Source organism: Chlorocebus sabaeus, chromosome 22, assembly GCF_047675955.1.
Source record: "Chlorocebus sabaeus isolate Y175 chromosome 22, mChlSab1.0.hap1, whole genome shotgun sequence".
Taxonomy (NCBI): Eukaryota; Metazoa; Chordata; class Mammalia; order Primates; family Cercopithecidae; genus Chlorocebus; species Chlorocebus sabaeus.
Window position 1 is genome coordinate 27,740,027 of NC_132925.1, and position 26,376 is coordinate 27,766,402.

General features: G+C 39.7%; 1 protein-coding gene across 3 annotated transcripts in view; it reads left to right on the forward strand.

Moving 5' to 3' along the window:
* The first annotated feature begins 736 nt into the window (after positions 1-736).
* The window catches only part of LOC119625837 (uncharacterized), a 42,116-nt gene continuing 16,476 nt past the window's right edge, over positions 737-26,376 (forward strand). Inside the window, exon 1 of one of the 3 annotated variants that reach the window (XM_038003279.2) lies at positions 737-1,001. In XM_038003279.2, coding sequence (XP_037859207.2) covers positions 967-1,001 — 35 coding nt within the window. In that variant the 5' untranslated portion in view covers positions 737-966. Of the gene's footprint in view, positions 1,002-6,905; positions 7,158-26,376 lie in introns of those variants that run through there. The other 2 variants (XR_012090489.1, XR_012090488.1) reach the window with 2 other exon arrangements.

Genomic DNA, 26,376 nt, shown 5'->3' on the forward strand with positions numbered 1-26,376 from the left:
CAGCCTGTATTCTTAGCGGTTTATGCTCCAATTTCTATGCACATTGTTAGTAGCAGTGGTGTCTTCATGAGACTAATTCTGTGGTGTGATATTGTTTGAGGATGCTTATGTTTGTAATCACGGAAATTTAGCGATTGCCTCCCCAGCATTAATTCTCTCTGTTCCCTTTCTGATAGGGACATGCAGACTGGTTGGGACTAATCTCACAGCAGCTCCAGGGATGGGCCCTAGTTACAGTGGTTGGGATGGCATTATGATCCAAACTTTGTCAAAAAGAGAGAAAGAAGCTGTTTGATGGGGAGCATCTGGAGAATAAAATTATTCTGTCTTTCATAGATGCTAAAAAAAGATGCTCCCTTCATCCACTGGTTGTGAATGAGAAAGAAACACCCCCAGTTGGTCTGGTAACTATGTTGATACGGTGAAACTATCAAAATAGTTTTAGGGCTATTCTGCCACTGCGGAAGGCTGAGTAGAGACACAGAAAGGAAGTCGGTCCTGGGACATCTTTAAACTGCTGGAGCAAGCTTTGCCCAAATGTCAATTCAGGTCATCTAGTAATCAGATATGGAGATGGAATTACCAGCGTCCAAGTTTTATTGAGATAATGTTTGTGAAAGATAAAAGCAAGGCACAGGAAATGTATGGGCAGCAAAGCCCTTCAGACCTTGATCCAGGCCTGACACCTATGGAAACAAAGGGAAAGGCTGCAGGATGGGGCGGGGAGGGCCTCAGACTGTGATGCAGATTTTGTAAAGTCTCCGCCAGCACCAAAGGGAGATCTAGAGCAAAGGCTGCTTGTTGGAAGAGTATGACAATGGGCGGAAATGCCCAGACACTAGTACTCCCGCTGTACTTACTGGCCAGGGCTGTCGAGAAGCTCAATACTGTGGTTCCAGCTCAACACTGTAGAGGACCTCTAATGCCCACTGGCTGGTGGCTGTCAGTTACTGGCATCCTGCACGCATGGATAGTTTGTTCTTTTTTGAAGGAAGATCCAAGTCATACACGTCCTTCCATTTCTGGGTTTCTTAAATTATTTGAACCACAAAATCTTTATTTTATTACTCTTGTTGCTGTTATTATTATTTAAACAGTTAGACCGATTTTCTGTTACTTGTGAGCAAAGGAACTGTGATTGGTATGTGAGTAATATTTTTAGATTTAAAAAGATTGTCAGTTCAATTTAACATATGCTTAAGAGGCAAAATACTTTAGTTATATTATCTCTGACCTTCAAAAACAAACAAATGAACAAATGAATAAACCCAGAGCCTATCACAGAACTGTTATGTGGTTGGAACTAATAAATGACAGCTGGAATGCTTCATCTCCATTTCAGTTATATTGCTCTTCAGTATTAAATAATGGTAATTGAGTTTTTAGTTCCCAAAAGGTGACTTTTTTTCTTGCACAGAAGTTAATGTTGATAGTTTCTTATGATTGTGTTAATGTTGAACTGACAAAAGGTATAAGTTTTATAACTTAGTTTTTATAAGTCTTTACTTTTAACTCACAAATCTTGTTGCTATATTTCCAAATCTAATAATTTGTTATAATTTTAAGCACTTAACTTCATTTGTTATTTAATTAATGCTCAATTAGTTTATAAATTTTATGGATCAGATCTCTCAAATGTTAACAGTATATAGAAACTTTATTAACTAGATATTTTTAAACATTTCAAACAATTATTACCAATTTGAAAACCAATTCTCCCAAATAATTCAAACACCTCTTAAACAAACTTACAAATCTAACATGTAAGATATTTGTGATCTTTATGAAAATCTTATAAATTTAATAAATTAGACAAATTTAATAAAGCAGATTCTCTTATCCATTTCAAACATCTTAAAGCAGATAAAGCATATATGAAGCAACACAATGACTATAAAATAGCTTACACATGCAAAAATCAATTCCACTGAAATCTATACTTCCTGGAGTTGGACACTTAATTACCCAACTAAGAGGATGGTTACCCAAGTAACCATCATCAAGGGCCTGCTGTGGTTACTTGTGTAAAAGTTGGGATCATCAGAAGGTTACCAACTCAGGTTGGGGTAGGAACTGTGGCCTGGGAACACTACCTTGGTGTTACTTAAAGAATAGTACTACATAAGCCACCAAATAATTCCTTCCAAGGCTCTTCCTACAATCTGGTTTTAGCTTCTTCATCCCTGGCAGACTCCAAGCTTATAGATCTCAGTTGGGATACAATTTAGTTTCACAGCTCAATTTATCATGTGTCTCTCAAGTTTTATCTTTACCTACATTTTCAACTTTGTATTATTTGATTTCCATAGACAGAATCTGAATTCCCTGTCTATATTGCAACTTATATCTTTGCTGCCTGATTTGACATAAGAAATTCAGCACCGTCTTTTTTTGTGTCTCAGCTCTATCCCAAAGTAATTTTTGGAGAACGAAAACATCTTCTCTGCTCTTAAGGTGTTATCATTCTAGCAGAGAGAGCCAAGACATATACATAAATCACCTACACTAAAAGGCAGAAATGAAGATGACCATAAAAGTGTTATAAGCAAATTTCTGTAAGATCACTGTGATAGAATTCTAAGATGGTCCCGATGAACGTTGTCCCCTGGTGTTACTCCTCAAATTATGTTACCTCACATGGTGAAAAAGGATTTTCCAGAGTAACTGAGGTTAGTAATTAGTTGACCTATAGACAGGAAAGCTTTCCAGATGGACCTAACGTAATCATGTGAGCCCTTTAAAAGAAGGTAGTTTTCTCTGGCTGGTAGCAGAAGAGGAAGTCAGACAGTAAAGCATGAGAGAGAAAGAATGTGCAGGAAGTTGTCTGTTGTTGAGATGGAGACAGCCCTAGGGGAAGGAGCTGAGAGTGGCCTCTAGGGGCTGAGAGTGCTTCCGTAAGTGACAGCCTCCAGGGAAATGTAGATCTCCGTCCTATAACCATAAGGAAGGGAATTCTGCCAATACTATGAATGAGTTTCAAAGCAATTCTTCCCCAGAGGCTCCAAAGAAGAGCCTAAACTGACACCTTGATTTTAGCTTTTGGAAACCCTAAGCAGGGAACTCAGTTGGGCTTGCCCAGACTTCTGACCTATATAACTCTGAGCTCATAAATGGATGTTGGTTAAAGTTGCTATGTTTGTGGTAATTTGCTATGCAGAAATAAAAAACAAATACAGTCACAGAAAATTTCTACTTCAGCTTAAAGACTCAGTTCATTAAATTTAAACATGCATATGTGTGTGCATGTGTGTGTGTGTGTGTGTGCGTGTGTGTATGTGTGCGTGAGTGTGTGCATGTGTATGTGTGTATGTGTATGAAAGCATCTTTTCAGGTAAGGAGATCTCAGACTCTAACATCTAGTGTTTTCACGTGGAACTAGTCGATGAGACTAAAAAGTCAAGACTTGGTTGAATTAGGGAGGGTTTAGGAATCTGAGTAAGAAGGTTTAATTGAAAAAAATTTCAAGCAAAGCTATGGAATTTTCCTCTATTGGCCTTGTTATTTTCTTTTTGCCATTTTCTTTTTGGCATAAGCCATTAAAATGAAATGTCTTCTAGGTTGGACAACACATTTTGCTATCATCAGTGAGAGACATTTTTGGCTTATATGATTTATCCAGTTGGTAAGTTACTTAGCAAGACTAAGAGAATGGAGTTCAGGGTAGGTCAACGCTGCCAGTGGGAGACAGGAATAGAGAAGACAAAGACATAGACGTGTTCTTGGGAGACAGGTACAAGTGGATCTACAAGGAGAAGCTTTCACACCACGCAGAGGCAGAGGGTACAACACAAAAGGGAAGTATAAGTGCAGAAAATATGATAAAGGAGGACAAGGATGTGTGACTACACTGTCATTTTTGTACAGAGCTTGCTTGTCCCTAAACATGAGAACAAACCCTACGCGCCTTTTATTTTCCTCATGAAATCCCATGTACAAAGAAATGGAAAAAAATTATAAAACAGCCACTTTTATGTTGTATATACCTTTCCCCCCTTATCCTTTCCAGGAGGCTGTAATGATCAGCAATGTCTTTAACTCAGGAGCACTTTTAACTTTTTCAAAGCATAGCCTGTACAAAGATCTTTCATTTCCTGACTGGTCATGAGGATGAAGTTTATTGTCTTTTTATTGCTGCTATTTGGACATTTTTATACAGTTTTCTCCACATAGCATAGAACATGTTACCCCCTGTAATTACTTTCATATACTACTTGACTTATAGATTGTTTCAAACTTTCTTACTCCTAAATCATTTTTATTTTTAGGCAGTTAGAACAAGGGGCTAGATGGTTCTTAAAAAGTACCAGAGTATTAAAGTTGAGGGTGTTTTTTACTCCTTTCTTATGTTGGTCTACCTAAAATAAAATCAGTGCTTTTCAAAGGAATGAGATAAAAAATATTCTGAGCCTTTACCCTAAGCCCAGTTGTTATTATAAGTAATATGGGTATATGTGTATTAAACCTTCTGGCAGATGAATATAATTGAGTTAACTTTCATGTACTTTGCTTTTATATTAGTTAATACTTTTTATTTTACTGAGATTTAGATTGGACAGTATTCTGATGATCTCATCACTGGTATTTTTATGGGTGGTAATAACCATTACCATCTGTGAGATGTCCTTAGGGTACCAAGAGTTTTATAGAACACATAACATGGCAAATTCCTACTCACAGTCTTATTCAAAAACATCTTCTTCTATACCCTATCACTTTTAATGGTGAAAAAATTACTCCATTTTGCAAAATATTTTATCCCCAACTCTTTACCTTTGTCATCCACTAAGGTTTTATTTCAGAGTTTTTAAAATTAAAGACTCCAATCTTTATTTTAATAACATTTTTATTATAAAAACTCTAACTCCGAGAAATGGTTATAAAATTACACCTTTCCTAACAGGAATGTAAGTTTCTCACCAAGCACCAGGCACTCAAGATGCAGAAACCTCAGTGTGCAAACATAATTTCTCAGGTCCACAGTCCCTGTTCTCAAGGGCTCAAACTGAAAAAAAAAAAAAAGGTATGCAAATAAATAAAGGTATGTAAGTAAACTTTGGACCGTATATTCATTATATTGCCAATGATTATGTGCATTCTTGGCATCTATACAAATATCTATATTGAAAGACAATATGTAAAGAGTTTCACAAATGGAATAAGCCAAGTTCTATAAGAATATGGGAGAGGGACGGTTTGGGTAAGGAGGAAAGAATGGAGTCATTGCCTTAAGATTATGGGACTTGGCCAGGCCCAGTGGCTCATGTCTGTAATCCCAGCACTTTGGGAGGCCGAGGTGGGCGGATCACTTGAAGTCAGGAGTTCGAGACCAGCCTGGCCAACATGGTGAAACCCTATCTCTACTAAAAACACAAAAATTAGCAGAGCATGGTGGTGGGTGCCTGTAATCCCAGCTACTTGGGAGGCTGAGGCAGGAGAATCACTTGAACCCAGGAGATGGAGGTTGCAGTGAGCCGAGATCACGCCACTGCACTGCAGCCTGGGTGACAGAGGGACTCTGTCTCAAAAAAAAAAAAAAAGACTATGGGACTTGTCCTGACCCTGACTTTTATTAAAGAGACTTTGGACATATTGTTACCTAAATTTCTGGGCTTCAGTTTCCTCATTTCTAATAATAATTATTCTAATAACAATAACAGCAATTATTATTTATAAGGAAGTTAAGAATAAGAGCTCCTGATGTATACATATTGATCAATAAGTATAATTTAATGTTTTTCTCATTTGTTGTCTATAATGCCTCTAAAATAAAAATTAATATCAAGCTTCCTTATAAAAGATTCTTAGTCCCAAACAGGGTTTGATCTACATATCACATAAGATGACAATGTGAATGGAGAGAAAGGAACATGCAGGAAATCTCTTCCAAAAAAATTTTGATGACTTACTGATTAACCAAAACACATTGATATTTTCTAAACCAAAAACTAAAATTTTTGACCTATGTTTATATCTCAATTTCTAATGACCTGGGCTGCAAACAGCAATACTTAATCAATACAGATATTTAATTATTTTATGAGTCAGTGTGTTGGTAGTAGGTAAGCAGTTCCAGGGTGGATCCAGTGACCCAGTGACAGTAGTAGGGACTCAGGTTCTTTCCATCCATTCACTTCAACATTCTCAAAACAGTCACATTTTATCTTCAAGTTGTCACACAACTGCCACCACAGTCTGGGCATAATGTCCAGATTGCAGAAATCCTTTTCACTACACATTAGGAGAAAAGAAAATCCTACCCTCAGAGCTATTTAATATATACTCGGTGGTTATGATTAGAGAAATTACAGGTCAGCTCCCTGGGATTAATGACACCTGTGCAACAGAGCAAGCATGTCAGAAGAACAGTGAGACAGAGGATTTGTGTTTTTTCTATCCTGACATTTTGCTTCCTGTTGCTTTTAATCATATTACACATGCAGTTATTTAGCTCTCTGCATTTGTAAGTCAGAAGCACTGTACTAACATTAGCTTAATAGCTGTAAAAGCCTTGAATTGAGAGGCTATTTTAAATGTAAGTGGAAGCCATGGGTCCTCCTCCTCTTTAATTCTGAAGAAAGTTTACATTTTCGAAGTGAAGAAGTTTGAGTGACAGGAGGGAATAATGCCACTGGATTGTGATTCTCTACCTGTCTTTGCCCTGAAGCTAGTGCTATTCTGTGATGGTTGAATGTGGCTGTTTGTTGGGGGGACAACAACTTTCCTCTTTGTGGGGCTTTGTGTACTTCCACAACCAAAACATGGTTACCTATTATCAACACCCAGTGAGCACTGCCTGTGTGCAGTTTCCTCACCTCTGGGAAAGCATTCATCCTGTATGGAACATGATGAACCAGACTCAGGTATAATGCATCCCTGGAAAGTTTAAGATTAAGGGATACAGGTTGCGCAAACATCACAGCAGCAATCAGCCTAACAAGTAGGGGTAGATGTTCTCTGGGATTTTAACCATGGTTTCTGAAATCAATTAGGTAAGCCAAGAAGCTGTAAATTCTCATCTGAAGTGTAGAAATGTAATTGCTTTTTAACCTTTGGAAACAGCCAGGTTCTGCTCTACCATTCATATGATTCTATAAATAGCCATAGAATGGGATCATACATGACTTGCATCTCTACGGCTGTGGTTCTCAAACTTCAAGGTAAGTGAGAATCACCTGGAAGACTTAAGATGCAGATTGCTGGGCTGTAGCCCCCGAGTTTCTGATTCAGGAGGTCTAGAGAGGGTTTTTTTCATTCCTTTGTTCTTTTCTATTTTTTTAAATTGACAAATAAAAAATCATATCTATTTAGTATGTACTATATGTTTTGGAATATGTACACTGGAGAATTTTTATTTCTTGTAAGTTCCCAGTTAATGCCAATGCTACTAGTGCAGGGACTACACTCTGAGAGCTACTATTGTAAGGAAATGATTGGAAGTTCTGGTTCTCCCCATGTCACGCTTTTTCGGGTGAGTCTCATTTATCCAAGTGTAAGCTGGATTTTTTAGATGACAGTGGGTCTAAATGATTCACACATTTTAATTGTGAGTCAGCACTGGGAAAAGATCACCGGCAGTGGCATTGGTCTTGCTGAAATTTGAGTCCGTTTGTGCCCTTAATGCAACCCGACTAAGCCAAGGCACGGAGGCCTGAAGCTAGAGAGGCTGCAGGTGTGCAGCACATGTGTGTAATTCAGTTAGGGAATGACAGCAGTGTCACACAAATCCCCGCCTTGGCTCCAGATAAGAAAACACATTTCCCCTGCTCAGTGGCCGGGTTTTTTCATACCTCTTTGTTTGGGGTTTGTAGAAGTGGCAGGCTACCAGGGAGGTGTTGCTGTCTGCGAGTTTTCTCTCAGTGGTGCAGCAAATTTTATCTTTCCACGGGTTAGATCGACTTGACCCGAGGGGGGCTGCATTTCCAGGAGAAGCGCAGTGCCTTCCTGGGGCACAGAAACGGCTCCACACACCTACCACTGTTCTTTTATGAGAGGGGATTGATTTCCCTGTGAGTGTATGGATGTGTGTGTGTGTGTGTATTTAAGAAAAACCTCCAACACCTTAATTGCAGGTTCCTTAATAGCACTGTATGAAAACACTCGTAGCTTACAGGCATTTATATAATCTGGGTCCTTAGAGTATCTCTTACACAGCTTTTTGATCTTTGAGGGTTTTTTTTTCTCCTCATTTACTCTGCTTAACTTAGATGAAATTTGTTTTCCATCTGTGCCACAAATTTCCTGTTAAAATGTCTAAAAATTTCTGTATGGGAAAAGCAGGATGAGCCTCTAGGTTTTTGACTATACTGATGCTCTGTGATCTCTAACTTTCCTTTGTGTGTCTGGAGCGCTGTGTGGAGAGGAAATGCCTTGTTCTCTGAAAATGAAAGGAGCTTCTCTTGATGCTCCAGATAAAAGGTTAGGCTTATTACTTAGGAGTCTATGAGTGATCAACTCAAAAACCTGAACGATGCGGGGATAATTAATACTCTCCTAATTCTGTACTTCACAGCCCAGTTCTCCCAGAGGGGAGTGTGGTTAGAAGGAAGGCATGAATGTCTGTCATTACATCAAATTCAGAGGGCTACAGAGGGCCTTGTTGGCACATGCATGTTATTCGTGTATGTTAAAGCATCTCTAGTCTACATATGTAGTTAATGTTTGAATTCCTTCAATCAGTCTCTGCTTGGACACAGGGAAAAGGAACCTCCAGCTTCCTGGGACAGCCCAATCAATGTATTTGAAGAGAACTTCAATTAAGTGTATTTCATTCATGTATTTGTTCATTCATTCGACTGTCACAAAGCACATACAATGTGTCAAACAATCCTAGCTCTTTGGTATACAAAGATGGATAAGACACGATTTCTATTTTGAAGAGAGAAAAATCTAACAGGAGAGAAATGCATGTTAAAAAATGAGTAATCAACTAGTGTGAGAGGGTTGTTATACATACTTCACGTAGGAGGAGAAGCTAGGGGCCACAGCACAGGTAGGGAGCAACTCTTCCCTGGTTGGCAGCTAGGTAGGTAGAAGGTGAGAGAAGGATTGGAGGAAGCTTGACAGAAGAAGTATTCTGAGCTAAACCTTGAAAGATAAAAAGGGCAGTAAGGAAAGGAGGAGTCAGGAGATTCCAGAGAGCCAGGGCATGTGCGAATGGACCTAGTCATGAAGCTATGTGGATCCATTGAAGAAACACCACGTGCCATGGCCTTGGTGGAGTAAGCATGGAGGAATGAAGCAGGGGCTCAAAAAGCATTCTGTTGCCACTTATAAAAGGTCTTTTACATTACGCTATGGAGTTTGGACTTCATTACCAGTAGTCTCCAAAGTAAGATAAATCCATCTACACAGTTATCTACTAGGCTGAGAAAGAAAATATGAGAATTTATATTGATACTTATTTTTTTCAACAAATAAGAAAGAAATTAAGCTTTGCTAATCTGTACTATATGAACTGAAGGTTGGTACATTAGGCAAAAGCATTTTCCCTAACATATATTTCTGTTGGGGAATATAGTACGGACACTTCTAAGTTAAAATGGACAGAACTTGATGACTGAGTAGTTACAGAAGTGATGACTCTGAGTTTTCAGTTTTGTTTGAATGATAAGGAGATGGTAGGACTGCTTACCACAAACAGTTGTTCCATCTGTGTCCTTCACAAGGATACCCAGCAGAGGGGGTGCGAAAGCTAAAGTCTTCTCTGAGCACCCCTGTCCACTCTGGTGCTGGGGGAAGCAGGCTAGAGAAGTGCTGCCTTTTGTTAATTCATCCAAGACCCAATGTATGCCCGTAAGGGCTCTGATGGTGGTTTCATCAAGTGGCACAGAAGTTGAGGAGAGTGGGTTGAGGGTGTAGGGAGACTCAGGTTTGATTTTAGGCATGCTGTTTCTGTACTTATTAGGGACATTCAACTGGGATGTCTAGTTGACAATCGAAAACATGGATCTAGAGCTCAGAGGAGGGCTGGGGTCAGGAGACGAGAGCAGGATTGTGAAACTCATCAGAGAACAGGTGGTAATTCAAGTCATGAGCATGATTAGGATCACGGGTGGGCATGTAGAGTGAGAAGAGGCAGGCATGACCTAACCAAAGTAGATGGTGAGGAGCCATCGGAGGGACAAGAAATAATCCAAGGCAGAAAGCAAACCAGGGAGGGTGGCACCACAGGAGCTATGGAAGAAGAGAACTTTAAGAAGGGAATGGCCAATGGAGAAAGAGCAAATCAAGAGAAGAAAAGTTCTCTATGGGATTTGGAGTTAGGAAATTGTTAATTCCCTTAGAAAAGTACTTCATTGGTGCAATGAGTCCAGATACTTCATTAAATGATTGAAGACTGCAATGGAGGTAAGAAAATCAAAATTGGAAATGTAAAAGATACGTATTAAGATGTTTGCGTAAGAAAGGAAGGATAGAGATTAAGGTCATATGAACCTTCTCAGAAGCCCTTGAAATGTCATTGAACAGGTATTGATTTCTTCTTAGCCCAGTGTTAAGATCTATGTCTCTCCCTATGTGTGAATCAGGCTCTCTGACATCCAAGTATATTTTCCCTATTCAGTCGCTTTGCTACATTTCATGTCCGAAATTGACCCAGTTTTCAAGATATGCACACACCATGATTTTGTGCAAAAGTTAAAGACATTTTCCAATTTGTTTCTGGTTCGCACTCTAATGATAACTAGAGCTTATTTTCCCTTTTGGCTTTAGCAACACATTGGCCCTACATCTTCAGGATACTTTGTAAAGCAATGTTGCCCCGCTCCAGAATTTGCATACATGTACCTTGCACATAAAAGACACTGAATATTTATTAATTGGACCAATTATGTCAGAGGCTATAATTTTGGAAGCAATTTTTGTTCCTTTTCTTAAAGGTATTTCCTCTGAGTGACCCATCTTGAAGCTCGCATGTCGTATTGCACCCCATACAGACTCAATTGTTTCCTTCAGTTACCATTAAACCACCTAGAAACATCTACTGGCTTTGCAACCCTGAAGGTATTCCTTCTTCTGTATTCCCTCTTCCTGATCATTTATAAAATACATTAAGTGGCACTTTTTTTCCAGAGAGGCTACTTTTTATGTTTCTTTCTCCAGAAAAACACTTATTCGGCCCTCAACTTTGGCTTGTTTCAAAATCTCTTAATGAACATTCCCTCCGATAAGTCCCCACCCCAACTCAGGGTGACAATGTTTTAAATTACTTTTGAAAGAAAGCCTTGTTTAAGGTTTTTGAAACGCGGAAATAAGTTGAGTTTCCTGGAATCTCCTATTTTCACGCCTGCCACCTCCAAGCAGTCTGCTGGCTCCATCAGGATCATTTCCTCTTATAAAAGTCATCATGCTTTATTTGTGATATATGCTGAAATGTTTAGTGATTCTATGGTTTATGGCATTATAATTTTGCTCAGTTTTCCTGAGGTCTGTCTGCCAGGGACCTCATCGACTGTGGCAGGATGCCTGTTTTGATCAATATGTACACAATTCTGGCTATAAATTCCCTCAAAATGCTTGGGTGGGTACCCATGATTTATTTATTTCCATTTGCCAATTAGGTCTAGAGAGCCTTCCTAATAGACTCACTGGAAAAAAACAGAAAGAAATCTTGGAAGGAAAGAGCTGAACTGAAAAAGAAAAACCTTTCTGCTCTCTAAATTTAGAAGAAATCCATCACCATTTTTGTTTTACCTCAATTAACTTTATCCCTCTGAATTCATCTAGTCTCCAAAGAAATCTTACAGCCTGGAGAGTTCCTCCATCCGTCTGGACTTTAAAAAGTTCTTGTGAAATGTATAGTCCATGTGATCAGGGAATCTGAGTATATTGGTAGTTCATTATTATGATGGCGCTTGTGGGCGTCAGGAACGATAATGTCTGTATTTAATGGTATTTGTGGCTTGCCCCTGGCTTGCAATTACCTGACAAGTGTAGTGGCTGGATTGAAAGCATGATTGCAACAGCCCATTTTCTCTTAGAAATCCTACTGGCTCCTTGATGATAATTTGACCTAAAGCATTGTGAGTGTGTGAGAGTGTGTGTGTGTGTGTGTGTGGTGCTGTCACTTCCTCATTCCTCCTGTGCAATAAAAAGAAAGTTCCCAGGGAATTGAACAATTCAAATAATAAATTTTTTCAATACTGGCCTTGCTCAGCCAGCTGAATATTCTTGATAAAACAGCAGTTGCCTGTCCTGAACCCCCACACCTTAGGCAAGAGACACCTGGTATGTGGAGAACATGCTGAGTTCACATGTGGCCACAACAGCACTAGACTGTGACAGAAGTGTCTGGTCTCAGGAGAGGTTTATTGTCCACAGGTCTTAGGGTCTGCCAGGAGCTGCTGATGATTCAGCCATTTTGCATTCATTTGTCTATTACGAGTGGGGCGGCAGCGGTTACTGTTTTATACTCTTAAAATAAAAAAAAAAACACTGCACAGTTTAGGCAGCTATACAAGATGACCCCCACCGCTAAAAGTTGAAATACTGATGTTGCATTTACACGGGGTTGGCTGTGAAGAAAACAGAATGCAAGGCAGGACTTCAGATTCCCACTGCTGTGCAAAAGGAGAGATAAAAATAATAGCAGTGAAAACTCATGCAAATGCATCAACCTCAAGGCAAAGAAACTTAATGCTCCTGAGTGGAACAGTAGAAAGCTTGTGACCATTATTCTCTATCTGATGTATTGCTTGGCCAGTTTTAATTATTTTATTTCCATTTAAAATGAAAGTTAATTAAAATGTCTACCAGCTATTAACAGTTCACATGTTAAAAAGAACTGTTTTCTATGTTTTATACGTTTTTCTTGTAAAATCAATGTACAATCACTGGAGAAAAATTAGGGGCAAGAATAAGCAAAATAAAATAACATGAGTATCTAACAGTTAAATTCCTTGGACAGCATGCCGGGCAAAATTATAAATGATTTTTACATATAAGCTCATTTAATTGTCAAAGCAACCTTATGAGTATGTTTTTACCCACCCCTCTTTTACAGAAAAGGAAACTCAGGCACAGAGAGGTTAAACAACTTGCCCAGAGTCCAAAAAACAGCCTGACTCCAAAGTCTACACTGTTCACCACACTGCTGTACTTATCTCTACAACCATCCACAGTGCCCCTCACTCAGGGATGACTTACAGTGAAGCTTAGTATATAGCTTTCCAGATCTTTTCTCATTAATATAAACAAGTATATGGTACACTTGAATATCATGCATCAATATATTGTCTACATATGTTATATTTCCTACTATGACTCTCAAAGTAGTCTTTCTAATTTTTCTGACTTTATGAATGAGGAAACAAGCTTAGAGGGGCTGAGTGACTTGCCCCAAATCTCATAGTTGTGGTGGAAGAGAAACCTTTTCCCAGGTCAGCTACCTCCATCAAAGGGATTGTTTTCTCTGCACTAAGTTGCCTCATGGTCTTTTAATTTTGACTGTGATGAAAGCACACAGTTTCATCGTGGTGGGATGCATCTCCAGGTTGAAGGTATTAGGTGGTGTAGTAGAGGCTCTCAGTGCCCTGCCAGCTCTGCCTTACCAGCTGGTGCACTTGTCTCCCAGCAGCTGCAGTGCTGGCTAGTGACCACACCTAGCTGTCCTTCCCTATAGAGAATTTCTTTTGGTCACATCATCCCTTGCAGGGTCTCATCTAGAAAACTGGACTTGGGACAAGTGGTGTTCGATAACATGACCCCCCTCTGGGGAACAAAACCCAGCACCCACATTGAGGCAAGGGCTGCCTTTTGGAGTCCTACAACAGTTTTCATAATTTTTGAAATTATGTTTGCCATACAGTTTGCCTTGAATCAGTAGGACTTTTTTCTTTCAAAAAGTCCAGTGACTATTTTTTCAAAATGTTTTATTTAAGTATTTTGTTAAGGTGACTTACATGGACCAAAGAAAGCCCTAAAAACCATTTCAAACACATTTAATTCAGGGTCATTTCTCATGTTTCCATATTTCTAAGCTTTAATGCTTTTCTATTTCAAATCAATTACTTTCTATTCATTCTTTAAGCACACATATTTCGGAGTTATAACAGAAGAATAGCTATGAATAACTACCCTGCCTCCTTCTTTAATTTCACAGTACTCCCATCTGCCTTCCATCTCCCTTGCTGAAAATTTTCTCTGCTCCATCACCACAATTTCACTGTTAGCTTTCTCCTACCAACTTCTGGTACATCTCGCTATTAAAGTCTTCTCTGTTATAGCCATCCTCTGTGTCCTCTTCTAAATGAACACTTCACTTCTGCCCGAACTGTCCTTCTTTTGAAGTCATATCTAGGCACAAAATCCAAAAATTTTTAATTGATTCTTTAATCTAGTTACCATCATGATTTTATAAACCCGAGTTTCTGAGGTTTGCCAATGGAACTATCACATAGAAGAGGATCTGGAACATTTGGGCAATACTGTAATTTTTCAGAAGTGGAGATTATACTGCCATGCAATTTAATGATGTTTGAATTTTCCTAAATTTCTGTCTCTATCCCCATCCCAGCTGACTCATAATTTATTTATTCATATTATTGCAAAAGCCTCTGAGCTGAGCTTCCTGCCTCCCTTCCCAATCCAATCAATCCATCCTCTATAGAGCTGCAAAAGAAACCTTCCTAAATCTCGTTCTCACCATGGTACTTCCATGTTCAAAAACTCATCCGTGGCTCCCCATTGCCTATGGAATGCTGTATTAAAAATGTTTTAGACCAATCAGACCAACCCCTAACATTTGTAGGACTGCAATAAAAATACAAATAAGGTCTCTGACTCACCCCTCTCTTCACTCTCAATTCCACAAGGGGCCAAATAGGCGTGTGTGTGAACAGCCACCCTGCAGTCAAATGCTGTCCATAACCCTGCAGCCTCCACGTGCAAGCAGTCACCTCTTGGCCATTCTTGGATTTCAGGATGTATGCTGGTGGTGTGGTCTATCCTTAAGAGGATGGACTAGAAGAAGAAGCTTGTTCGGGACCTGGAAGTGGGGTCAGGGCCATTGAGGCAGCAAATTCCAGGATTCTGAACATGAGAATGAGCATGGTCTAGAGGGGGAGGACAGTCCTGGGAGAAGGTGGACATGGTCCCTTATCCCTATGGATTACTAATCCTGTGTAGAGGGGTATGGCTAGAGGAGGGTCAGAGCAGGGCTTTCTCAAACACAGTGCTAAGGGAAAGACTCTCTTGCAAGATTTAAGGGCAATTCTGAGTCTGGCATGGAAGACTTTTCATGATCTGATCCCAACTTACTTTTTCAATATGATTTCATGCTACTCTCAAGTGTGACCCATCCACAGTGACTAGTTTAGTCCACCTACATGTCTTTGGGGCATGATCTTCCTCATCTACCATGTGACTTTCCTCATGCTATATACCAGATCCCAAGTTCACAGGGACTGGGTAAATAAACGAGTGCCATGGGCCAAGTGGGGCCCACAGAATGCTGGAGAGAGCAAACCCTATCCAAATGGCAGTGCCAATTTTCAACTCCAGTCAACTGGTAGCATGAGAGACTGTGCACCCAGTATTGTCAGGTCATTCTTGTATTAGGTCAGAAATTCAGATTTTTCATAAGAAATCTCTTGATTTTGGAATATTGACAACTAATTAAAATTAAAGAAGAAAAACACTCTGCTGTCCAAATCAAGCTCCACTGTGGCTCCAATTTGGCCTGTGTATGTTCTGTAACCTGATATTGTCTGTGTGCTTCCCCCCAACTCTGTGAATCTTTTCTTTCTTCAATCATGGACTCAAACTCTACCTCCTTTATGAAGATTTCCTGGATCACTCCAACCACAGAACTTTCTTTTTTTTCTGAACTGTTCTAGTACTTATAATCCAACCCACTAACTTGGCACCATTTGAAATTCTCTTTTCATATCTTGAATTGAATTGAGATTAGAGAATAACAGTCACACCTTTTTTTGTTTATCTCATAGGGTCTAAGAGTTCTAGTCTCATGGTATTTGTTAAATCACCAATAATTAAAAACAAAATTGTACCATGCTTTAAAGAGTATATACTTTAGACCAAGGAATTTAGTTTCTAAGAATTTCAACTAGGGAAAAAAACATAAAGTGTGCAAAGATGTATGCATATAACAGGATATTTCTCATAGTATTAGTTGTTAAAACAAAAATTTGGACCAACTAGGTATCCATCAAAACAGCTTGAATAAAATAAAATCGTAGTATACAATGTAATTGCTTGAATATCTCTTAAGTGTCTTTTTCATCTATAGTTTTCTCCTCCATTTCTGTAGTGTGTATTTACTTGATAGTTTTTTTGTTTGTTTGTTTTGCTGTGAGGAAGCTCAGTTTAGTTAGGTTTCACTCATCAAATTTTTTTTTTTTTTTTTTGGTCACAATTACTTTAGAGAACATAGCCATAAATTCTTTGTCAAGGCCAATATCTACAATAGTAGTCCCTAGCTTTTCTTCTAGGATTTGTTTAGTTTGAGGCTTTACATTTAGAACTTTAATCCATCTTGAGTTGCTTTTTGTATATGGTATAAGGAAGGGGTCCAGTTTCAATCTTCTACATAGGGCTATCCAGTTATCCCAGCATCATTTATTGAATAGGGAGTCCTTTGCTCATTGCCTATTTTTGTCAGTTTTGTTGAAGAGCAGATTGTTGTAGGTGTGTGGCCTTATTTCTGGGTTCTCCATTATGTTCCATTGGTCTATGGGTCTGTTTTAGTACCAGCATCATGCTGTTTTGATTACTGTAGCCTTATAGTATGGTTTATAGTTGGGTAATGTGATGTCGCCAGGTTTGTTCTTTTTGCTTAGGATTGCTTTGGTGATTCAGGCTCTTTTTTGGTTCCTTATGAATTTTAGATTTTATTTTCTAATTCTGTGAAAATGATGTTGGCAGTTTGATGGAATAGCATTGAATCTTCATCTTGCTTTGGGCAGGATAACCATTTTAACGACATTGAGTTTTCCAATCCAGGAGTATAGAATGTTTTCCCATTTGTTTGTATCATCTATGATTTCTTTCAGCAGTGTTTTGTAGTTCTCCTTGTAGAGATCTTTCACCTCATTGGTTACATGTATTCCTAGGTATTTCATTATTTTGTGGCTATTGTAAATGGGATTGTGTTCTTTATGTGGCTCTCAGCTTGAATGTTATTCATGTATAGAAATGCTAGTAAATTTTGTTAATTGATTTTCTATCCGAAAACTTTACTAAAGTCATTCATCAGTTCCAGGAGCCTTTTGGTGGGCTCTTTAGGGTTTCCTATGTTTATAATCATATCATCTGTGAAAAGAGATCATTTGACTTATTTTTTTTCCTATTTTGATGCCTTTCATTTCTTTCTCTTGCTTGATGGCTCTGGGTAGGACTTCCAGTACTATGTTGAATAGAAGTGGTGAGAGTGGGAATCCTTGGTCTTATTCCAGTTCTTAAGGGGAATGCCTCCAGCTTTTGCCTGTTCAGTATGATGCTGGCTGTGGATTTGTCATAGACAGCTCTTATTATTTTGAGGTATGTTCCTTTGATGCCTAGTTTATTGAGGGTTTCTCTCATGAAAGGATGTTGGATTTTAGCAAAAGGTTTTTCTGCATCTATTGAGATGATCATGTGGTTCTTTGAAAGGATAAACAAGATTGATAGATGGCTAGCTACATTAACAAAGAAAAAAAGAGAGAAGATCTAAATAAACACAATCAGAAACAACAAGGGTGACATCATAACCAATCCCACAGAAATACAAAAGATCCTCACAGACCATTGTGAATACCTCTATGCATACAAACTAGAAAATATCGAGGAAATTAAATTCCTGGAAACAGACAACCTTCCAAGATTGAATCAGGAAGAAAATGAAACCCTGAACAGACCAATATTGAGCTCCAAAATTGAATTAGTAATAAAAACCTACCAACCAACCTGTGAACCAGATGGATTCACAGCTGAATTCTACAAAACGTACAAAGAGGAGCTGGTACTAATTCTACTGAAACTATTCCAAAAAATTGAGGAGAATGGACTCCTCCCTAATTCATTCTATGAAGCCAAAATCTGGCAAAGACATGACAAAAAAAGAAAACTACAGGTCAATATCCCTGATGAACACAGATACAAAGATCCTCAACAAAATACTAGCAAACTGAATCCAGCAGCACATCAAATAGTTAATTCTCTGTGATCAAGCAGGCTTATTCCTGGGATGCAAATTTGGTTCAACATATGCAAATCAATAAATGTGATTCATCACATACACAGAATTAAAACCAAAAACCTGAGTCATTTGGACATCATCCTAATGTTCCTGCACACGTTCTTTGCTTTCTGGTATATGTTTCAGTCTTATCTTGTTCTTTTCTTGCCCCAGACCTGGAATCCAATCTTTCTTTAATTAATCCTATTTTCTTTTAGTGAAAAATGGTATTTGGAGTCTATAATGTTGGCATTAGAGGTGTTCTTTGCTCCTGGGTTAGTCATTGTCTCTAGGCTTTTTCAGTATACAGAGCTTAAAAAATATAGTTTTTGTTTTAGATAAAATATATTGTGAGTTCATATTAATACTTTCATTTTAAACTCAGAGTTTTGGCCAAATCTCTAAACACCAAAAATCTGACTCTGGTTCAAACAGTTAAAAAATGATATGACAATCAGGAAAAAATAAACAGCAAATTTATATTTCATGATACTAAGAAATTAATTTTAATTTTTAGGTGTGACAATTTTAATTCTATTCATTAGAAGAATCCCAAGTCTTACAGAGATACATACACATTGAAATATTTGTAGATAAAATTCCATCGTGTCTGAGATTTGCTTCAAGATAATGTAAGGAGTTGAGTAGGAGAAGTAGATAGTGTATGGATGAAAGAAAATTGGCCATGAATCAATAATTGTTGAATTTGAGTGATAGGAACACGAGGTTTATTATTTTGGTGTCTCTCTATTTTTATAGGTTTGAATTTTTAATTGCACATTTAAAAAGAAGACATGCTAGAATATTTCATGACATAGATAATGTTCATATATAATTAAGTAAAAACCTAGTGTGGTAGGACAAAACTGGGTTCTTGTCACACGACCAGCAAAGATTTGGCTCACAGTCACTTTGAAGGGTGAGGGGTAATGGAATTTATTGGGTGAAAAGGAAAAAAGGAAAAGCAGCTCAGCGAAGTAACGTGGAGTCCTGCTAACAGGCTGTCCACCTCACTGACTGAATCCCAGGTTACCACACAGGAACGAGACGAGCCAGACTCCTCCCTGCTGCAAACCGCATGAACTTCCCCAGGCTCCACCCCATCCTCCCAGTGTGCAGACCAGTAGGAGATCCTCCTGTGACCCCTTTTCACTTGGCTGTCTCATTAGCTATACTACTTTCATAAAATAAGCTCAAATTTGTAGAAGAAATGTAAATAGAAACAGATGAGGCTAAAGGACTTACCCTAAATGATGAATGTTCCTCTGTGTGTTACAGATTATTTTCATTTTTGTCTTTGTGTCTTTCTGTGTATTCCAATTTTCCAATATGAAAATGTACTACTTTCATAATCAGACAAAAATATAAATGTTATTGACTAAGTGACTTTAAAACAATGAACAGTACTCTATTTCCTTGTTTGTATGCTTTTATGATAATGATAATGGCATTTTCCATTTTCAAGCTATTACCAAATGCTTCCACACTGTAGCTGCTTGAAAGCCTGTATGCCTCCTTCTCCTCCTCTGTCACTTTCCTCCACGCTCCGTCTTCCCTGCCATAGGAGGTCCTCATCTTTCTTCTGCTGTTGAGTGCCCAGAGGCAGAAAGTCAGGACCTTAACTCAAAGTGAAAAAGAATATAACTTTACTCCTCTCTGCTCAGCGTTTCTTCTCTATTCCTTGTCTGGCTTAATTTTATTTTTCTGTCTCTAGATTTTCTTCCTTATAGTTTATGATTTTTATCAATAATATGAGTAAGAGTACATGGTATTTATAGCTTTTGCTAAGTACTAGACAGTTTGCTAATTAGTAGACATATATGAATTTTTTAAGTCCTCAAAGCAGCCTTAGGATTGAAGAATTACTCCGAATCTTTACAAAAACTCTACAACATAATGATTTGTATCCAAGCTGAATGGGTGCAGCTCACAGAGACCTTACGCAACTTATCTAGCCACACTTCAGGTGTGAGACAGAATTGGTTCAAATTCATGTGTGTCTGGGTCCATGGCTCATGGTTTTATTCACTCTGACTTGCTGCCTTCTTTTAAAAAGAAAAGAAGGGGAAAAAAAATCTCAAATTATTCTAAAGCTGAGATCTGCTTTTAACAGATAGGATTATCTTATATAAGATTTTAAAAGGGATTATGTTGTATTTGTTTAATTGTTATGTGTCCTATGTGTATTTCACATCAGCTCTTTCATTTTCATAAAAGTAGAATTCAAAATGCACGATAATAAAATTTTGGGTTAAACAGAGTCTTATTAGGAAGGATACAGGGAGCCAGCAATCTAGGGGTGCTCTGTGCAGAAGGGAGAAGAGCCCCAAGACCAAGGAAAGCACTCCCAGGAAGGTCGGAATGTGAAGGGGAAAGGAATTCAACCCCAGTTCCAAAGGAAACCCTTGGACCCTGGGGCTGTGCCTGTCTCGGGATTCTAAAAGCAAGCAGAGGAATGAAAATACATCCTTTTCAAGGCAATGTCTGCACATCAACTTTAACATTCTGAGTAACATTATCTTGGGCACAGTTCTCCTTAATGAAAACATGTTCTTCTAAGCTGTACAAAATAGAAAGTCCCTAAAACATAAAGCATGCCTTTTAGAAATGAACTGAACAGTAGATCTCATTGAAGGCCCTTTGCTAACAAGTTGAGTTCATCTTTGGTGTTTCTCTCTTCACCCTTTGGAACAGTCTGTTCCCACTTTTCCCATCTGATGGCCATGATCCCAGGACAGAGTATCTTGCATGGACAGGCCCCTTCCTTGGGCTGTTAGGGCCTGCTGGGCAGAAGGATTTTTCTTCTTATCGAACCACACTTCTTCTTCCTTCATAGACTAATTTGATGCCCTTGAGAGCCTGCTGCCACACTGTGTCAAAGAGAAATCTAACAAACCATGGAGATGTTACCAGTGAGTCAACTTTCCTAAGGGAGATCACTTGTATTTGTACAGGAGTCTTTAGGAGAAGATGCCTTGAGCCAGAGGAGAGTGTTTAATTATGGAAATTTCAGACTTTGGGACAGATATAGCCATATGCACCCATCAAATCACACTGTATATGAAGCAAGACAATGGACATGAACTCTAAACAGAAAACAGTTCAGGGCACAGATGTCTATGGACATTTTTATTATATTGAAAGCAAGAGATAGGGAAGTAGGGGTAAAGTAGGAAAGGAGAAACAGGAAGAGGATACTGATAATAAACAGTACAATATAGGAAATATACACATAGTAAATGACCTCTAAGTAGTGGGGGAACTACTGGGTTAAATTCATCTGGAAGTTTTTCTCTTCCCACAGAAATCCAGGAGAGTCCACAAACCCATCCCATCATAGCTGGGCAAGTGGAAGAGTCATTCTCAGGAAGCTACGAGCAGACATTTTTAAGAACTACAGAAGAGATATCCCTCTTGAAGATGAGAAATGTGCCCCCAATCTATGCAGTAGCACCAACAGAAATAGCTAGATATAGGGGAGCATATTTGAAAATACTAAAAAAAAAAAAAAAAAAAGAGAGAGAGAGAGAGAGAGACTTGAAAAACCTTCAGCTGTAAGCAAATGCACACACGTTCTCTGAAATTGTATTTCACCCCTTATAAGGGTCTGACTTATTCCGCGTGAATTGTGGTGGGACATTGGAAAACATGGTCAAGTACAAATTAGAAAGGGGTCAGAAGACAATGCAGAATCAGATCCCCAGTCAAAACCAGAATCAAACCCGACCCTCAAAGCAATTTTGGCTAATTAGTTTTCTTATAAAGAATGTTTAAGAGTCTTTACTATGTTCCAGACGCTCTGTTTTATTCAGTTTTACAAAACACTTAGAAGTAGGTACTATTTTTATCTTCATTTTATAGATAAGTCCTTTGTGACTAAGAAACAGATAAGATAATTAAATTGGATCAAAGTCATGTGACTATGATGACAGAGCTAGGATTCAAACCTAGAGAGCCTTAGCTCCAGAGTCAGTGCTCCACTGACAGCTACTAGTGACAACAGCTTATTCTATATCAATTCATCAACGGTGGAAAACAGGACCACATCCTAGTGTTCTAGGCCCCAAACACAGAAGCATGAAACTGATTATATATTCCTCCCACCCCCTTCCCCAGAAGTCTCTTTCCCTGATGGACACTGACATCTTTACCCCTAGCCCAGCCTTTCCTGTGAATGGCCGCAGTATTCCTTTCTTTGCCCTACTTCTTCAGTGGGGCATCTTTGTCCATGTACTTGGACATTTAATATGACTCTTCCTCCTGGAAATGCAGAGTCTATTCTGTCCTTTCACTTCCGTAACAGCCTCTCTTCTTTACTTTGCTCAAGATCAATGACTCATTTCTTGAATGCTTTCCTATATGTTTCTCCTCTACCAGGCAGCCACCAGCCTTCCAGGAAGCTAAATTCTTAAGCAATATTGAAAGGAAGTTGAAGAAGAGGAACCCAGAGTCTCCTTCCAATATTTGGAAGGTCAGGATCTTTTTAACAGGATGCATGGGAAGTACACCAGGCTTTAACTCTGTATTATTTATAGCTTGTTGTATACTTAGTAAATTGTGGATCATTCACTTCATTGTATTGGTTCAAGCACTCTCAGTTTTCCTTTTTGTTGTTTTCACTGAGTTCCATGGAAGAGTGTCTTCAACTACGACAAAGGCAGTAGAGAGGTACTACAAAGTAGGTCCCCCCTCAACTCTTTTTTGCAGTAAAAATTCTGGGTCCGAGTGTGCAGAGAAGATAAACACCAGCATCCCTCCCCTGGAGTGGAAGCATCCCTACCCTGGAGTGGAATAACAGGCTTATTCCTAGTCAGATGCCCTATGCATCTATCACTTATGGAGCATATGACGAAGTCGGGCAGAACAAGCCCTGTTACTGTTTCTTAACCACTCTCACATTTCCACATCAGCAAAGTGTCCGAGTCTACTCAGGTAATGGTGTTTTGACTTAATCGGGCCTCAGTTTGTGCCCTGATAATCTTAGAGGAATGGAGAACCTGGCCTAGCCTTTTGGGCTGACTCTCCTAACTTGCTAACTGACAAGGGCATGGGAGCAACATGGCGGAATATTTATCTTGGCTTCCACATATAAAGGCTGGTGTCCAGGGCCAATTGTTGGCAAAAGAGAGGAGTGGGAAGATATTTCCCCAACCTAAGATTCTCAGCATCCTTATTCTAATCCCTTGTCCTCTTTATCCCACACCAAGTTCCCCAAGCCTTCTCTTTTTCCTTTAGTTTATCCATATCTGAACTCCAAAAGGATCTGCGATCTCTCCACCATATAGTGGATACGGTTGGCAACATTATAAAACCGAACTGGGATCTGCTTGCCCGGCACAACAAAGACAAACACTGACATCAGGATAGCAGCAAGAGAAAGCCAGGCATGTATTGGCAGGGCACCAAGCAAGGAGGACCAGGCAGCTAACACTCAAATCCTGACCTCCCCATTGGCTTGCAGGCAAGTGTTTTTCAACACAGGAGTAAATTTCAGGAAAGCAGATGTTATAGGTAAAATCATAAATCAATACGTAGAGGTTACACACTGGTTTTGGCCTAAAAGGGAGAGATAGCTTGAAGTGGGGGCTTATGAGTCATGGGTAGATACAGAGATTTTCTGATTTGCAATTGGTTAAGGAGAAACTTTGTTTAAAAATTTAGGGTTGGCTGGGTGCGGTGGCTCACGTCTGTAATCCCAGCACTTTGGGAGGCTGAGGTGGGCGGATCACTTGAGGTCAGGCAGGAGTTTGAGACCAGCCTGGCCAACATGGTGAAACCCCGTCTCTACTAAAAATATGAAAATTAGTTGGGCATGGTGGCAGATGCCTATAATTCCAGCTACTCAGGAGGCTGAGGCAGGAGAATTGCTTGAACCTGGGAGGCGGGGGTTGCAGTGAGCCAAGATCCTGCCATTGCACTCCAGCCTGGGTGACAGAGCAAGACTCTGTCTCTAAATAAGTAATTAATGAATTAATTAAATGTAGGGTTGGCAGAAACAAATGTTAACTCCCTGAGTGTGACTTTTCTCCAGGTCCCTCAGGAAGAAATTTAGAACGAAGAATGATAGGTAGAGTTCGGTATTCAGTTCCCCCTTATCTGAGGTCTATGTGCTGGAGGATCCATTTGGTGGGGGTCCAGGTTTCTAAAAAAACAACTCAGAGATATATGTTAAGATGTTATCTTTAGTTTCTATAGGGGAACCAAACATCTGGTGAATCTAGCTTCCTTGGCTATTGTTTTTAGGCTACTATTACTTTCTAGCTTAACAAGTTGCTTTTTTACTTCTCAGGGCTAGCTAGGTGCATGGAATTTCCCTTGGAGAAGCTCAAAATTTCCTTTATTTTTCTGCTTTGGGAGGCCACAAGCCTCTTAGAGAGGGGTCCCTGCTCCCTCTTAGCAATAGAGCAAATCTCCTATTTTCTTCCTGAAGGCTGTGATTCTCAGGCTGGCTAGACAATGCAGATTCTGAGGTTGCAGCTCTTCTGCCCATCCCACTCCTCAGAAATCTAGTTCTGAAGAAGATCCACAGAGGAGTGTAATGTTGGGTGTCACAGGGGGAAAAGTGGATGAAGGTTAAAGGTAAAAAACCCTAAGGATATTACTGCAAAAAGCAGCGGTGGTGCTGGGCTTGCGGGGAGACCTGAGGAAGTTAGACCTCTGGAGTCCACTGCCCCCTTTCACTACCTGTTATGGGTTTAAATTGTGTCCTCCCCAGAAGATAGGCTGAAGTCTCAACTTCTAGAACCTGTCATATGACCTTATTTGGAAATAGGATCTTTGTAGACATAATCAAGTCTAAATGAGGTCATATAGGGGTAGAGTGAGCCCTGATCCAGTATGACTGGTGTTCTTATAAGAGGAGAAGAGACATGTAGAGGGAAGGCGATGTGAAGACACACAGGGAGAGTGCCATGTGATGTCGCAGGCAGCATGGAGTGCTGCACACAAATGACGGAAGGAAGGGTTCTCCCCTACAGGTTTCAGATGAGCACGCCCCTGCCAACACCTGGATTTCAGTCTTTCAGCCTCCAGAGCTGCGATACAATACATTTCTCCTGTTTTAAGCCATCTAGGTTGTGGTACTTTGTTGTGGTGGACCGAGCAAAATAATACACTCTCCCTAAGTCCCGTCCCCACCCCCTTCCTCCCAGGTTATAGGGTGCAGGCAGCCACCTCTCCCACACCTCCTAATGCCAGCCTTGTTGGCGTGAGCACTACAGTTTGTCTTCTTGGCTTCCTCATGCCTCAGTCCCCAGTCTGGCCTCCTGAGGAGCATGGAGTCCATGGGCTTGGGTAGCTTCTTGATCTTTCAGAGAAAGATGAACAGGATGTGGATTATTAGGCACGTTCAGGATGAAACCAAAGGCCCATTGGCTGTGAGGGGAATTGGAAGAGAAACCAAGTGAAGCTCCCACTTCAATCCTAAATTGTCTGTTTCTCTGGAGCTAGAGGAAATGAACTTTTTGAGTAAAAGCAGGACCCAGCCATGCTGTTGCATGTCTAGGAATTCCCTGTGATTCTGAGCTTTCATTGCATTTGCTCCAAGGATGTCTGCAATTTGTCACAGAGGTCCCTGACTTTCTAGGCAGAGGGAGAAAAGGAAAGGGAGTGGGGCGGAAACTGTGGAAGGGCTCTCTAAACATCTCCAGGGCCATGCAAACTGTCAACATGAAGGGAGGTGAGATGATGACCATAGTGGTTATTCCAGAATGCCTGTGGTCTATCTCCTCTCACCCCACTCTCTGACACTCTTACTCTTGGAGTATGTAGCTGTATGGTGTCCTGGCAATAAGAGTAACAGTCATGAAAACTGTCATGTATCAAATGCTATATGCTGGCTGGCTATTATTTTATATCCTCATAGTAATTCTGCAAGACACAGGTTAGGCTCAGACAGAGTACAGAATTTGTTCAAGTTCACCGAACTGTGGGTGGCTGAGCCAGCAGTCGAGGCCAGGCAAAACCATCTTTCTACTAGGCTGTGGAAAGACAAGCATGAAGTACTTGTCCACGAAGCAAGCACACCTTCTGCTAGCCTTGGGCAGCAGAATTCTTAGTCACATCATCCTTGTGTGAGGATAGCTGTTTGGAGGCTTAGCCCATTCTTTATTGCTCTCATAGTCATTCTCAGTAGTCTGTGCATTTTTGTGCAGAAATATGTACAGAGAAGAAAATAAAGTAAATTAGTGCTCACCCGCATTAAG